The sequence below is a fragment of the Entelurus aequoreus genome, linkage group LG23 (genome assembly GCF_033978785.1).
Source record: "Entelurus aequoreus isolate RoL-2023_Sb linkage group LG23, RoL_Eaeq_v1.1, whole genome shotgun sequence".
Classification (NCBI taxonomy): domain Eukaryota; kingdom Metazoa; phylum Chordata; class Actinopteri; order Syngnathiformes; family Syngnathidae; genus Entelurus; species Entelurus aequoreus.
Window position 1 is genome coordinate 33,179,319 of NC_084753.1, and position 17,382 is coordinate 33,196,700.

The 17,382-nt window shown below is 38.0% G+C and overlaps 1 protein-coding gene across 1 annotated transcript; it reads right to left on the reverse strand.

Moving 5' to 3' along the window:
- Window positions 1-6,845: 6,845 nt before the first annotated feature.
- LOC133640903 (trace amine-associated receptor 1-like) lies at window positions 6,846-7,823 on the reverse strand. Its single transcript, XM_062034585.1, has one exon. It carries the CDS (start codon window positions 7,821-7,823, stop codon window positions 6,846-6,848), a length of 978 nt encoding a protein of 325 aa, XP_061890569.1.
- Window positions 7,824-17,382: the final 9,559 nt, after the last annotated feature.

A 17,382-nucleotide genomic window follows, 5' to 3' on the forward strand; every position in this document is an offset into this window, starting at 1 on the left:
TGTACAAAAGCGTGCACATTTCTGACCTAAAAGTTGAATACAAAAGGGTGCACAATTTTGACTAAAAAGGTGCGTACAAAAGCGTGCACATTTATGACTAAAAGGTGTGTACAAAAGCGTGCACTCTTTTAACTAAAAAGGTGTGTACAAAAGCGTGCACATTTATGATTAAAAAAGGTGTGTAAAAAAGCGTGTACATTTATGACTAAAAGCTTGAGTACAAAAGGGTGCACATTTCTGACTAAAAAGGTATGTAAAAAAGCGTGCACATTTCTGACTAAAAAGGTGTGTACAAAAGCATTCACATTTATGACTAAAAAGGTATGTACAAAAGCGTGCACATTTCTGACTAAAAAGGTGTGTACAAAAGCGTGCACATTTCTGACTAAAAAGGTGTGCACAAAAGTGTGCACATTTCTGACTAAAAAGGTGTGTACAAAAGCATGCACATTTATGACTAAAAAGGTGTGTACAAAAGCGTGCACATTTATGACTAAAAAGGTGTGTAAAAAAGCATGCACATTTATGACTAAAAAGGTATGTACAAAAGCGTGCACATTTATGACTAAAAAGGTGTGTACAAAAGCATGCACATTTATGACTAAAAAGGTATGTACAAAAGCGTGCACATTTCTGACCAAAAAGTTGAGTACAAAAAGGTGCACAATTATGATTAAAAGGTGTGCACAAAAGCGTGCACATTTAGGACTAAAAAGATATGTACAAAAGTGTGCACATTTCTGACTAAAAAGGTGTGTACAAAAGCGTGCACTTTTCTGACCAAAAAGTTGAGTACAAAAGGGTGCACAATTATGAATAAAAAGGTGTGTACAAAAGCGTGCACATTTCTGACTAAAAAGGTGTGTACAAAAGCGTGCACATTTCTGACTAAAAAGGTATGTACAAAAGCGTGCACATTTCTGACTAAAAAGGTGTGTACAAAAGCTTGCACATTTCTGACTAAAAAGGTATGTACAAAAGCGTGCACATTTCTGACTAAAAAAGTGTGTACAAAAGCGTGCACAATTATGACTAAAAAGGTGTGTACAAAAGCGTGCACATTTATGACTAAAAAGGTGTGTACAAAAGCATGCACATTTATGACTAAAAAGGTGTGTACAAAAGTGTGCACATTTATGACTAAAAAGGTGTGTACAAAAGCATGCACATTTATGACTAAAAAGGTGTGTACAAAAGCGTGCACATTTTTTACTAAAAAGGTGTGTACAAAAGCGTGCACATTTATGACTAAAAGGTGTGTACAAAGCGTGCACATTTATGACTAAAAATGTATGTACAAAAATGTGTACATTTATAACTAAAAGCTTGAGTACAAAAGGGTGCACATTTATGACTAAAAAAGGTGTGTACAAAAGGGTGCACATTTATGATTAAAAGGTGTGTACAAAAGCTTGAACATTTATGATTAAAAGGTGTGTAAAAAAGTTTGCACATTTCTGACTAAAAATGTGTGTAAAAAAGCATGCACATTCATGACTAAAAGCTCGAGTACAAAAGGGTGCACATTTATGACTAAAAAAGGTGTTTACAAAAGTGTGCACATTTATGACTTAAAGTTTGAGTACAAAAGGGTGCACATTTCTGACTAAAAAGATGTGTACAAAAGCGTGCACATTTTTGACTAAAAAGGTATGTACAAAAGCGTGCACATTTCTGACTAAAAAGGTATGTACAAAAGCGTGCACATTTCTCACTAAAAAGGTGTGTACAAAAGTGTGCACATTTCTGACTAAAAAGGTGTGTACAAAAGCGTGCACATTTCTGACTAAAAAGGTGTGTACAAAAGCATGCACATTTATGACTAAAAGCTTGAGTACAAAAGGGTGCACATTTATGATTAAAAGGTGTGTACAAAAGCATGCAAATTTATGACTAAAAAGGTGTGTAAAAAAGCGTGCACATTTTGACTAAAAAGGTGTGTACAAAAGCATGCACATTTCTGACTAAAAAGGTGTGTACAATGGCCTGCACATTTCTGACTAAAAAGGTGTGTACAAAAGTGTGCACATTTATGACTAAAAGCTTGAATACAAAAGGGTGCACATTTATAATTAAAAGGTGTGTACAAAAGCGTGCACATTTATGACTAAAAGCTTGAGTACAAAAGGCTGCACATTTATGATTAAAAGGTGTGTACAAAAGCATGCAAATGTATGACTAAAAAGGTGTGTAAAAAAGCGTGCACATTTATGGCTACAAAGGTGTGTACAAAAGCGTGCACATTTCTGACTAAAAGGTTGAGTACAAAATTGTGCACAGTTATGATTAAAAGATGTGTACAAAAGCATGCACATTTATGACTAAAAAAGTGTGTACAAAAGCGTGCACATTTTTGACTAAAAAGGTGTGTACAAAAGCGTGCACATTTCTGACTAAAAGCTTGAGTACAAAAGGGTGCACATTTCTGACTAAAAAGGTGTGTACAAAAGCGTGCACATTTCTGACTAAAAAGGTGTGTACAAAAGCGTGCACATTTCTGACTAAAAAGGTGTGTACAAAAGCGTGCACATTTATGACTAAAAAGGTATGTACAAAAGCGTGCACATTTTTGACTAAAAATTTGTGTACAAAAGCATGCACATTTCTGACTAAAAAGGTGTGTACAAAAGCGTGCACATTTCTGACTAAAAAGGTGTGCACAAAAGGTGAGCTTGTGTTGTGTTGCTGCAGTGAATTACACTCGTAGAGAGAAGCAGGAAGAAGCACAATACAAATAATAAATATTTCAACAATCAATTGTTCTTTTTAGCAAATAATCACACCACTTGTTTACTGCTAATTATGTTGTTGACAAAACAAACAGGCTAGAGAAAAATAAGATCATTTATTCTCGATTTAGAGGACAAGAAGATGAAAAGAGAAAAAGTTGGACAAGTAAAAAGTGAGGAAACAATAAGATCTACATTTTGTACAGCACAGTTGACATCATGTTTACTCTCGTTAGTCTTTGAGCTTACACTCAATTCTACTCACCAAAGTCAATTGTCTAATTGTTGATTGGATGACGTTTTAAGCTGTTCTCATGTATGGGATGCAAAGCTTCTATAGAAAGGGTGAGTAAATGATACCTCCCCATTTGAAAATGCACATGAATTCTTCATTTATTGTCATTTGTTGGCGTGTCAGAGGTCACACAGGCCCCTAAAATAGATGCCCAGCCAATGCCTGTAAAAATATTTATAAGAATGTCAACAATCTGTGAAAAACTTTGACCAAATGCAGAAGTCCTCAACCGCGCAAGTCTGCGTTTATTTAAGGACGGGCTTCGGACTGGTGGTGAAAACTGACGTGTTGACTCCAATAAAAAGGTGGAGGTCTGGTGTTAGGAGTGCATGCCCAAATCCACACATAAAATAACAATTATTGTAATAAATATAGTGCATTGTTCTATCAATATAAATGATGAATTTGAGGACGACTACATTTTACATTTTATTTTGAAATATGGAGGTAGCAGTCGTCATTTTGGACATGTAAAAAACAACACAAAAAAAAGAATACAGTAATGTGAACATTTTTAAAGCTAATATTTCAGTGATTATTGTTATATATTGTCATATTTTAGTGTTTTTTTGATCATTTCCAGGCAGCGAATTTTTTAAACATTTTTTTTATGTAGTTTGTTTTCTTTTAATTTGAGTCATTTTAACCATAAGAAAATAGTCACAATGCAAATTGTGACTATTTTATGCAAATTGCCAACATTTAAAATCGTATTTGTAGCAATAGTCCTTAGTTTTAAGAGCTATTTCCTCTACTTTACACCGTGACATTCATTTAACGCGAATCATTATGTTTTGTCTGTTCCGCTTTCCAAAGGTCAACATTGAGAAAATACCGACCGTATTTTTCGGACTATAAGTCGCAGTTTTTTTCATAGTTTGGCCGGGGGTGCGACTTATACTCAGGAGCGACTTATGTGTGAAATTATTAACACATTACCGTAAAATATCAAATAATATTTTTTACCTCATTCACGTAAGGCAGTGGTCCCCAACCTTTTTGTAGCTGCGGACCGGTCAACACTTGAAAATTGGTCCCACGGAACGGGGGTGGGGGTGACGGGTGGGGGGGAGTTTGGGGGGGTGTATTTTATTTATTTATTTATTTTTTTTTTCCGTAAAGAAATACAATCATGTGTGCTTACGGACTGTATCCCTGCAGACTGTATTGATCTATATTGATATATAATGCATATATTGTGTTTTTTATGTTGATTTAATTTTTTTAAAATTTTTTTTAAAAAGTTTTTATTTTTTTTTATTTTTTTTATTTCTTGTCCACGGCCCGGTGGTTGGGGACCACTGACGTAAGAGACTAGACGTATAAGATTTCATGGGATTTAGCGATTAGGAGTGACAGATTGTTTGGTAAACGTATAGCATGTTCTATATGTTATAGTTATTTGAATGACTCTTACCATAATATGTTACGTTAACATACCAGGCACATTTTCAGTTGGTTATTTATGCCTCATATAACGTACACTTATTCAGCCTGTTGTTCACTATTCTTTATTTATTTTAAATTGCCTTTCAAATGTCTATTCTTGGTGTTGGCTTTTATCAAATAAATGTACCCAAAAAATGCGACTCCAGTGCGACTTATATATGTTTTTTTCCTTCTTTATCATGCATTTTCGGCAGGTGCGACTTATACTCCGATGCGACTTATACTCCGAAAAATACGGTATTCAAAGAAAATCCTCACATAGAAAGTCTTCTTCAAAGATTCTGCATCATCCCAAGGATGCTCGGTTTAAGGATTGCACCTTGAATAATGCTTGTCTTCAGACTAAAACACTTATTTTTTAGCTTCAAAGTCTATATTCTGCATTTAGACAAACACATTTTAATTCAGAATGTCTTTTAGACTTAGACTTCTTTTTATTGTCATTCAAATTTGAACTTTACAGTACAGATAAGAACCCAATTTCCTTGCATTAGCTCGTTGTAGTGCAGGATAAAAGAGCAATAAGGTGCAGATATAAATAAATAGATTACTGTACAGATGTATATATATATATATATATATATATTGCACTTTTGCATATGAATTGAGGGAATTATTTTGATGCGTTCAAGAGTCTAATGGCCTGAGGGAAGAAGCTGTTAGAGAACCTGGAGGTTCTGCTACGGAGGCTGCGGAACCTCTTTCTAGAGTCCAGTAGTGAAAACAGTCCTTGGTGGGGGTGGCAGCTTTTCTGAGCCCTGGTCAGACCTTTTTGCCATTTCCTGGATACACTGCAAAAACTGCAATCTAAGTAAGATGAAATATCTCAAATAAGGGTGATATTTGCTTATTTTTTGTCTGATAAGATAATTCTGCTCACTAAGCAGATTTTATGTTAGAGTGTTTTACTTGTTTTAAGTGCTTTGGTCATAAATGATCTCAGTAAGATATTACATCTTGTTGTTGATATTTTATGACCTATATTGAGTAAAACATGCTTGAAACTAGAATATCAAGTGTTGCAAAGCTGTGTCATCAACACTCACAAGTATAAAACTGCTTTTTTAAAGTAATCATTTCTTATTTCAAGCATGAAATTAAAAAAAATCATGACTTTGACACAATTGTGTCTCATAATTAAAACAGATGACAGCCAAATGGACTTTGCTGTTTTATTTTCAATGAAACAATAGAAAAGATGTACTCATATAGTAGTACAGTTGGCACAGTACAGTAAACTGACAGTTAATATTTAAACATTTGACATTTCAAACAATTTTGAACAGAAATAGTTCATGCACATTCAGATAAATTATTCTATATTACAATAAAAAAAAAAAATTGTCCGGGGGCCGGGCTGTAAATGAATATAATATAAATATATTTTAGTTTAGTTTTTAGTATAAGTTTGCTGGTTTCAAGAAATGTAATGCCGAGCGCTTATCATTATGTCAAGATAATGGCACTAGCATTTACTTCATTTAAGAATATTTTTCAACATATTGAGAATAAAGGTCTCATATTTGTTTTTTCTAGAAAAAAAGGTGCACTTGTTATTAGTGAGAATATACTTTTTTTTTTTTTTAGGTATTTTGGGGTTCATTGAGGTTAGCTAATTTTACTTGTTTTGGAAAGTCGTGACAAGCCAAATTTTCTTCTTCTATTGGCAGATAATTTTGCGTAGTTTTGCACGTACAACACTTAAGACCTTCAGTATATCAGTATGTGGAATTAAATTATGGAATGGATTAAGCAAAGCAATCAAACAATGTACTAATATGATCCACTTCAAGAAACTCTTCAAACTTAAAGTGTTTACAAAGTACAAAGAAGAAGAACCATGACAAACATTCTCAATTTATTTCATCCATTCATTCAATCATTCTTAAAGTAATCTTACTTATCTCATCATATGAAATATGACTTACTTCACCAATTATTATTATTAAATTCTTACTATTATTTATTTATTTATTTTTATTGTGATTACTTATGGAGTTTATTGTGAATAAATTAAGAACAGGAAGTGAACAAAAAGTTTTAGCAACTGTTATGTAAAGAAAAGGGGTAGGATTAAATAAGCTCTGCTTCTTCCTACTCCTTTTCGAACATGTTGAAAAGAGAAACTGGAAATTGTGATGTATCATGTTGTATGCTTGCATGTTCGAAATAAACTCAAACTCAAACTCAAACTCAAGTAAAATACCCCTCATTTTTGTATTTTTTTCCCCTTGTTTATGAACACTGACTTTTTGCAGTGTAGGAGGAAGAGGAGTCCTTTTTCGCCGTCTTTTCCAGACCTCTTCTATTTTCTAATGCCCCAGAATTAAGCACGTATTTTCTATGCAATATTTGCCATTTTCCAAAATGCGTCAGAATAAATTGATGTCAGCAAAATCCCCTTGAAGTATTTTGCCGGTTATGATCATTTTGAAAGCGGAGCGGAACCAGTTGTAGAAGAAAGCATAGATGAAAGGATTGAGCATGGAGTTGGACAAGGTGAGCCAGTTCAGGGTCTCCATGACCGCCACTGATGGAGGACTGCGGAATAACGGCTGGAAGACCACGGAAAAAAAGTATGGAGTCATGAACAGTAAGAAGACTCCCATAACAATGGCCAGAGTCCTGGTGGCTTTCCTCTCCACTTTGCTCACAGACTTTGAAGCGTGGATGCTGCTCAGCTGCTTCTGAGCCACGAAGAAGATCTTCAGGTAGATGCAGCTCATGACCACTGCAGGCAGGTAGAAGCCAAACACCGGACCCAGGGTGTGCGCCGCAACTATTTGCACCGAGCACGTTTCCTCGCAGCTTCCTTGGCTGAATCCTCCAAAGACGATACCGACCGCTATCAGCGCAGAAACAGCCCAGCACACCCCGATCATCGCGGACGCCACCCGGGCGCTCATCTTGGACGCGTACGACAGCGGCCGGCACACGGCGTAGTATCGGTCTATGGAAATGCAGCACAGGTTGAGAATAGAAGTGGTGCAGAGTATGATATCCAAGCTGTCCCGTATCTGACAGGCGAAAAGGTGGCGATGGAGACAGGCGGTGACAGTCAAAGTCATGCTGAAAGGAAACACCAGAAGGCCCACCAGCAGGTCGGCCACGGAAAGAGATAAGATGAGATAATTATTGGGAGTGTGAAGCTGCTGGAAGTGCATGACAGAAATGATGACCAGAAGGTTCCCACATATTGTCACAGCAGACAACAGAGCAAGGAGAACATAGACTGAAACACAGGTCACGGAAGGCCGGCTGCTAAATGACACAGATGCATTGTCAGATTCATAACAAGGATGCATGACGTTAAGATCATAGGTCCAGTTGACCATGGACTCTGCTCCCATTCTCCACGATATCTGCAATAATCACGCACAATATTAGTGGAATGAACATTCACTTCATGCACGTCGGGACAAACAGGACTCTCACCTGCAGACGCCTCCTCAGGTGTGTGTGTCGCAGCCATCAAGCCATATTTATAATCACCGATCATAAGCATATTCCACAAACAAAATCTCTCCTCCAATCAGATGGAATGTGAGTTGGGCCTCATTCTCGGGTATGATTTAGCATGTCATACTTCATAATACCCAAGGTCCTTTCCTAAAGGTTGAATAACACAACTAGAAATTGAAGCTATTAAAGAGGCCCTGTTATGCAAAAGCAACTTTTCTTACCTACTGGTACCTCTTTTCGGAGTATAAGTCGCACCGGCCGAAAATGCATAATAAAAAACATATAGAGGTCGCACTGGAGTATACGTCACATTTTTTGGGGGGAAATGTATTTGATAAAAGCCAACACCAAGAATAGACATTTAAATAAATAAATAAATGGGTTATACTTGTATAGCGCTTTTCTACCTTCAAGGTACTGTTGCGTCGACAGCTCTTCCTCCCAAGGAAGTCAAAGTCTGCTGTCCACTCCCAAGTTCTTTTAATGGCAAATAAGCTGATGTTAAATTGACCACCAAAAGCAGTAGTTGGTATTTCGTTGTTTATTGTCAAAGCTTTGGCAATAATGAGACCAATCCAGCACCCAAGCGTTCCCTAGCCCGGTCCAGATCGGTCTACCAAAACCCCGGAACTCCTGTCTACTTCCTCCTTCTCCTGTCCCCCCCACCTGCTGTTTTCCCCAGTCTAGCTGTGCTTCTTATCTTAGGAATGTAATGGCAGTCTCAACAAAGACAGTGCTCTGACTCTAACCAAGGACACTCGAATCTAAGCACTTTGTACCACACGAGACATTAGCTGATGTAAATATGACTATAGGAGTTTTTAGAAAGAAGTAACACTTAAATATGGATGTATGGAAAATATCTCGTTCCATCAGTACTCAAAGCGCTTTGACAGTATTTCCACATTCACCCATTCACACACACATTCACACACTGATGGCGGGAGCTGCCATGCAAGGCGCTAACCAGCAGCCATCAGAGGCAAAGGGTGAAGTGTCTTGCCCAAGGACACAACGGACGTGACTAGGAAGGTAGAAGGTGGAAGTTTGAAATTTGAAAGGCAATTTAAAATAAATAAAGAATAGTGAACAACAGGCTGAATAAGTGTACGTTATATGAGGCATAAATAACCAACTGAGAACGTGCCTGTATGGTTTTTTTTGATTGATTGATTGAAACTTTTATTAGTAGATTGCACAGTACAGTACATATTCCGTACAATTGACCACTAAATGGTAACACCCAATACGTTTTTCAACTTGTTTAAGTCGGGGTCCACTTAAATTGATTCATGATACTAAAAAGGTGTGTACAAAAGCGTGCACACTTCTGACTAAAAAGGTGTGTACAAAAGTGTGCACACTTCTGACTAAAAAGGTGTGTACAAAAGCGTGCACACTTCTGACTAAAAAGGTGTGTACAAAAGCGTGCACATTTATGACTAAAAGGTTGAGTACAAAAGTGTGCTCATTTATGACTAAAAAAAAGTGTGTACTAAAGCGTGCACACTTCTGACTAAAAAGGTGTGTACAAAAGCATGCACACTTCTGACTAAAAAGGTGTGTACAAAAGCTTGCACATTTATAACTAAAAGGTTGAGTACAAAAGTGTGCTCATTTATGACTAAAAAAGTGTGTACTAAAGCGTGCACACTTCTGACTAAAAAGGCGTGTACAAAAGCATGCACACTTCTGACTAAAAAGGTGTGTACAAAATAGTGCACATTTCTGACTAAATAGGTGTGTACAAAAGTGTGCACACTTCTGACTAAAAAGGTGTACAAAAGCATACACATTTCTGACTGAAAAAGTGTGTACAAACGCATGCACATTTATGACTAAAAAGGTGTGTACAAAAGCGAGCACACTTCTGACTAATATGTATGATATGTAGAAAAGCGTGCACATTTCTGACTAAAAAGGTGTGTACAAAAGCGTGCACACTTCTGACTAAAAAGGTGTGAACAAAAGTGTGCACACTTCTGACTAAAAAGGTGTGTACAAAAGTGTGCACTCTTCTGACTAAAAGGTGTGTACAAAAGCGTGCACATTTATGACTAAAAGGTTGACTACAAAAGTGTGCTCATTTATGACTAAAAAAGTGTGTACAAAGACGTGCACACTTCTGACTAAAAAGGTGTGTACAAAAGCGTGCACATTTCTGACTAAAACGGTGTGTACAAAAGCGTGCACATTTCTGACTAAATAGGTGTGTACAAAAGCGTGCACACTTCTGACTAAAAAGGTGTACAAAAGCGTACACATTTCTGACTGAAAAAGTGTGTACAAAAGCTTGCACATTTATAACTAAAAGGTTGAGTACAAAAGTGTGCTCATTTATGACTAAAAAAGTGTGTACTAAAGCGTGCACACTTCTGACTAAAAAGGCGTGTACAAGAGCATGCACACTTCTAACTAAAAAGGTGTGTACAAAATCGTGCACATTTCTGACTAAATAGGTGTGTACAAAAGTGTGCACACTTCTGACTAAAAAGGTGTACAAAAGCGTACACATTTCTGACTGAAAAAGTGTGTACAAAAGCATGCACATTTATGACTAAAAAGGCGTGTACAAAAGCGAGCACACTTCTGACTAATATGTATGATATGTAGAAAAGCGTGCACATTTCTGACTAAAAAGGTGTGTACAAAAGCGTGCACACTTCTGACTAAAAAGGTGTGAACAAAAGTGTGCACACTTCTGACTAAAAAGGTGTGTACAAAAGTGTGCACACTTCTGACTAAAAGGTGTGTACAAAAGCGTGCACATTTATGACTAAAAGGTTGACTACAAAAGTGTGCTCATTTATGACTAAAAAAGTGTGTACAAAGACGTGCACACTTCTGACTAAAAAGGTGTGTACAAAAGCGTGCACATTTCTGACTAAAACGGTGTGTACAAAAGCGTGCACATTTCTGACTAAATAGGTGTGTACAAAAGCGTGCACACTTCTGACTAAAAAGGTGTACAAAAGCGTACACATTTCTGACTGAAAAAGTGTGTACAAAAGCATGCACATTTATGACTAAAAAGGTGCGTACAAAAGCGAGCACACTTCTAACTAAAAAGATGTGTACAAAAGCGTGCACATTTCTGACTAAAAAGGTGTGTACAAAAGCGTGCACACTTCTGACTAAAAAGGTGTGAACAAAAGTGTGCACACTTCTGACTAAAAAGGTGTGTACAAAAGCGTGCACACTTCTGACTAAAAAGGTGTGTACAAAAGCGTGCACATTTATTACTAAAAGGTTGAGTACAAAAGTGTGCTCATTTATGACTAAAAAAGTGTGTACTAAAGCGTGCACACTTCTGACTAAAAAGGCGTGTACAAAAGCGTGCACACTTCTGACTAAAAAGGTGTGTACAAAATCGTGCACATTTCTGACTAAATAGGTGTGTACAAAAGTGTGCACACTTCTGACTAAAAAGGTGTACAAAAGCGTACACATTTCTGACTGAAAAAGTGTGTACAAAAGCATGCACATTTATGACTAAAAAGGTGTGTACAAAAGCGAGCACACTTCTGACTAATATGTATGATATGTAGAAAAAAGTGCACATTTCTGAATAAAAAGGTGTGTACAAAAGCGTGCACACTTCTGACTAAAAAGGTGTGAACAAAAGTGTGCACACTTCTGACTAAAAGGTGTGTACAAAAGCGTGCACATTTATGACTAAAAGGTTGACTACAAAAGTGTGCTCATTTATGACTAAAAAAGTGTGTACAAAGATGTGCACACTTCTGACTAAAAAGGTGTGTACAAAAGCGTGCACATTTCTGACTAAAAAGGTGTGTACAAAAGCGTGCACATTTCTGACTAAATAGGTGTGTACAAAAGCGTGCACACTTCTGACTAAAAAGGTGTACAAAAGCGTACACATTTCTGACTGAAAAAGTGTGTACAAAAGCATGCACATTTATGACTAAAAAGGTGTGTACAAAAGCGAGCACACTTCTGACTAATATGTATGATATGTAGAAAAGCGTGCACATTTCTGACTAAAAAGGTGTGAACAAAAGTGTGCACACTTCTGACTAAAAAGGTGAGTACAAAAGGGTGCACACTTCTGACTAAAAGGTATGTACAAAAGCGTGCACATTTATGACTAAAAGGTTGACTACAAAAGTGTGCTCATTTATGACTAAAAAAGTGTGTACAAAGACGTGCACACTTCTGACTAAAAAGGTGTGTACAAAAGAGTGCACATTTCTGACTAAAAAGGTGTGTACAAAAGCGTGCACATTTCTGACTAAATAGGTGTGTACAAAAGCGTGCACACTTCAGACTAAAAAGGTGTACAAAAGCGTACACATTTCTGACTGAAAAAGTGTGTACAAAAGCATGCACATTTATGACTAAAAAGGTGTGTACAAAAGCGAGCACACTTCTGACTATAAAGATGTGTACAAAAGCGTGCACATTTCTGACTAAAAAGGTGTGTACAAAAGCGTGCACACTTCTGACTAAAAAGGTGTGAACTAAAGTGTGCACACTTCTGACTAAAAAGGTGTGTACAAAAATGTGCACACTTTTGACTAAAAGGTGTGTACAAAAGCGTGCACATTTATGACTAAAAGGTTGAGTACAAAAGTGTGCTCATTTATGACTAAAAAAGTGTGTACAAAGACGTGCACACTTCTGACTAAAAAGGTGTGTACAAAAGCGTGCACATTTCTGACTAAAAAGGTGTGTACAAAAGCGTGCACATTTCTGACTAAAAAGTGTGTACAAAGACGTGCACACTTCTGACTAAAAAGGTGTGTACAAAAGCGTGCACATTTCTGACTAAAAAGGTGTGTGTACAAAAGCGTGCACACTTCTGACTAAAAAGGTGTGTACAAAAGCGTGCACATTTTTTACTAAAAAGGTGTGTACAAAAGCATGCACATTTATGACTAAAAAGGTGTATACAAAAGCTTGCACATTTCTGACTAAAAAGGTGTGTACAAACGCGTGCACAATAATGACTAAAAAGGTGTGTACAAAAGCATGCACATTTCTGACTAAAAAGGTGTGTACAAAAGCGTGCACATTTCTGACTAAAAAGGTGTGTACAAAAGCGTGCACATTTCTGACTAAAAAGGTGTGTACAAAAGCATGCACATTGCTGACTAAAAAGGTGTGTACAAAAGCGTGCACATTGCTGACTAAAAAGGTGTGTACAAAAGCGTTCATTAATTATTGTTATATATTGTCAAATTTTTGTGTTTTTTAAAAATAATTTCAGGGCAGTGAATTGTTTTTATTTTTTTATGTAGTTTGATTTCTTTTAATTTGAGTCCTTTTAACCTTAAGAAAATAGTCACAATGTAAATGTATAGTGAAGTGAAGTGAAGTGAATTACATTTATATAGCGCTTTTTCTCAAGTGACTCAAAGCGCTTTACATTGTGAAACCCAATATCTAAGTTACATTTAAACCAGTGTGGGTGGCACTGGGAGCAGGTGGGTAAAGTGTCTTGCCCAAGGACACAACGGCAGTGACTAGGATGGCGGAAGCGGGGATCGAACCTGCAACCCTCAAGTTGCTGGCACGGCCGCTCTACCAACCGAGCTATACCGTACCGTATACACAATAAGACTGTAAAGACCCTCTCCATTAAAGAAGAGGATGTACGCCGGCAGTTCTTGAAGCTGAATACGCGGAAGGGCCTCGGGCCCGATGGTGTCTCCCCCTCCACTCTCAGACACTGTGCGGACCAGCTGGCTCCTGTCTTCACTGACATTTTTAACACCTCTCTGGAGCTATGCCGCGTGCCGTCCTGCTTTAAGACCTCTACCATTGTCCCTGTCCCCAAGAAAGCACGGATCACAGGACTAAATGACTACAGGCCGGTCGCGCTGACGTCTGTGGTCATGAAGTCCTTTGAGCGCTTGGTCCTGCCTCACCTCAAGGACATCACCGCCCCCCTCCTGGACCCACTGCAGTTCGCCTACAGAGCCAACAGGTCTGTGGATGATGCAGTGAACCTGGCCCTCCACTTCATCCTGGAGCATCTGGACTCCCCAGGAACCTACGCTAGGATCCTGTTTGTGGACTTCAGCTCTGCCTTCAACACCATCCTCCCTGGACTGCTACGAGACAAGCTCTACCAGCTCAGCGTGCCCGACTCCCTCTGCAGTTGGATTAATGACTTCCTGACAGACCGAAGACAGCACGTAAGGCTGGGGAAGATTGTCTCGGACAGTCGAACCACAAACACTGGTACTCCTCAGGGCTGTGTACTCTCCCCCTGGCTCTTCTCCCTGTATACAAACTGCTGCACCTCCAGTCACCAATCCGTAAAACTGCTCAAGTTTGCGGATGACACCACCCTCATCGGGCTCATCTCGAATGGCGATGAGTCCGCCTACAGGAGAGAGGTAGACCGGCTGACGTCCTGGTGCAGCCTCAATAACCTGGAGCTGAACGCCCAGAAAACAGTGAAGATGATCATGGACTTCAGGAAAGTCACAGCCCCACCATCCCCCCTCACCCTGATTGACTCTCCCACCCCCGTCCCCATTGTGGACTGCTTCCGTTTCTTGGGCACCACCATCACCCAGGACCTCAAGTGGGAGCTGACCATCAGCTCCCTCATCAAGAAGGCCCAGCAGAGGATGTACTTCCTGCGGCAGCTGAGGAAACTTAAGGTGCCGACCGAGATGCTGGTGCAGTTTTACTCAGCCATCATAGAGTCCATCCTCACCTCCTCCATCACAGTGTGGTTCCCCGGCGCCACAGTCCAGGATAAGAATAGACTGCAACGCATCGTACGTGCTGCGGAGAAGGTGATTGGCTGCAAGCTCCCATCCCTCCAGGACTTGTTCTCCTCCAGGACCAGGAGGCGTGTGGGTCGGATCACAGCTGACTCTTCTCACCCTGGACACACACTATTCTCCCCTCTCCCCTCAGGCAGGAGACTACGCTCCATCCAGACCCACACCTCCCGCCACCTGAACAGTTTTTTCCCCTCGGCCATCAGGCAAATGAACAAGAACTCCTAACAGCAGCTCCTTGAATTCCTTGAATCCCTTCTAAGTCTATCTGATAGCTCAGTCACAGCTCTTTTTATACCAAATATGTGTTATATGTGTTCTATGTCGCACGTTTGCACCAAGAAAAATTCCTAGTTTGTGAACCCGTTCTCAAACAATGGCAATAAAACTATTCTGATTCTGATTCTGATTCTAAATTGTTTGCCACTTGCCAACATTAAAAATTGTATTTGTAGCAATGTCCTGAGTTTTAAGAGCTACTTCTTCTACTTTGCACCGTGACATGAATTCAACACAAATAATTATGTTTTGTCTGTTCCGGTTTCCAAACGTCAACATTGAGAAAATAACTATTCAAAGAAGATCATCACATAGAAAGTCTTCTTCAAAGATTCTGCATCATCCCAAGGATGCTCGGTTTAAGGCAGCGTTTCTCAAAGTGTGGGACGCGCCCCACTGGTGGGGAATAGAGACATGACAGGTGGGGCGCGAGGAACGGGAGGAAATTTCACTTTTATTTTTTTTATTTTTTTATTATTATATTCTTTGATTTTTTTTTTTACTATGCTTTCATTTTCTATACACACTGGAAATCACTTTGTGATTCTGTCTGTGAAATCCGCTATATAGATAAATGTAAATTACTTATTTTTCCTGTATGCTTTACATTTCTAGGTAGGAGCGAAAGTTTGACAGACAGCAACAGTAACTAATGGGGGCGGGGCTAAGCGGAAGCTTTGTGAATGGCGAGTCACTGTGCGAGGATTTGCTGTTTTGCAAATACATAAAAAATAGAGCCACTGCTGATGAGCTGTTCGAGATAATGGACAGTTTCCTCAAAGAACACGACCTTAAATGGGAAAACTGTGTGGGCTTTTGCTCTGATGGCGCGCATGGCAAAGTCAAGAAACGGGCTGCAGGCTCTAATAAAGAGGGTTGCGCCAAATGCTCATTGGACACAATGTGTCATTCACCGGGAAACACTCGCGTCAAGGCAGCTCAGCCCCGAATTCAATGAGGTTTTAACAGTGGCAGTGTCAAGCCTGCAACCCCCATTTGAAAAGCTGTGCAGTGCAAAACAGGCTCATTGCAGCCACTAATGCTGGAGTACTGTAAAACTCATGTTCACTTGCCCTGTCCTCCTTTTTTTGGCAAAGATTGCAAAGTGGCACTTTTATTTTCATTTATTATTGAACTTGATGCAAGTTATTTGATTTATTATTGAACTTGATGCAAGTTATAACACTTTTATTTTATTTATTATTGAACTTGATGCAAGTTATAACACTTTTATTTGATTTATTATTGAACTTGATGCAAGTTATAACACTTTTTTTGATTTATTATTGAACTTGATGCAAGTTATAACACTTTTTTTGATTTATTATTGAACTTGATGCAAGTTATAACACTTTTGTTGTATTTATTATTGAACTTGATGCAAGTTATAACACTTTTGTTTTATTTATTATTGAACTTGATGCAAGTTATTTGATTTATTATTGAACTTGATGCAAGTTATAACACTTTTATTTGATTTATTATTGAACTTGATGCAAGTTATAACACTTTTTTTGATTTATTATTGAACTTGATGCAAGTTATAACACTTTTGTTTTATTTATTATTGAATTGATGCAAGTTATTTTATTTGATTTTGAACTTGATGCAAGTTATACCACAGCTGCACAGTTATTTTATTTATTATTGAACTTGATTTTCTTTTATGTTATTGAGTTTGAATGTATAAAACTTGATGTTACTTGATGTTCGATAAATTTGAAAAAGTTAAGCTTGGCATTAGCGTTCTGTTGGGGCGATGGGGGCAGGTGGGGCTTGAAAACTCCCCCTTGTCCAAAGTGGGGGATGACAAAAAAAGTTTGAGAACCACTGGTTTAAGGATTGCACCTTGAATAATTCTTGTTTTCAGACTAAAACACTTACTTTTAGCTTCAAAGTCCTGCTTGTTTTTAGACTAGGCCATTTTAATTCAGAAGGTCTTTTCAGACATCTTCTATCTTCTCAGCTCTTTTTTGTGATATGTGTGCTTTTTTAATGCCCCAGAATGAAGCACATATATTTTCTTATTTTCTATCCGATGTTAGTAAAAAAAAACGTTTTCAAAATGCATCAAAATAATTTCATGTCAGCCACAAACAAAAACAAGGCAAAAATAATAATACGGTAATGTGCAAATATAAAAAGGTAATATTTTAGTTTTAAAAAAAAAATCATTTCCAGGCAGCAAATTATTTTTCTTTTTTGAAGTAGTTTGTTTTCTTTTTATTTGAGTCCTTATAACCGTGAGCAAATAGTCACAATGCAAATTGTTTGCCACTTTCCAAAATGTAAAATTGTATTTGTAGCCATGTCCTTATTTTTAAGAGCTATTTTCTCTACTTTACATTAATTTAACACGAATAATTATGTTTGGTCTGTTCCGCTTTCCAAACGTCAACATTGAAAA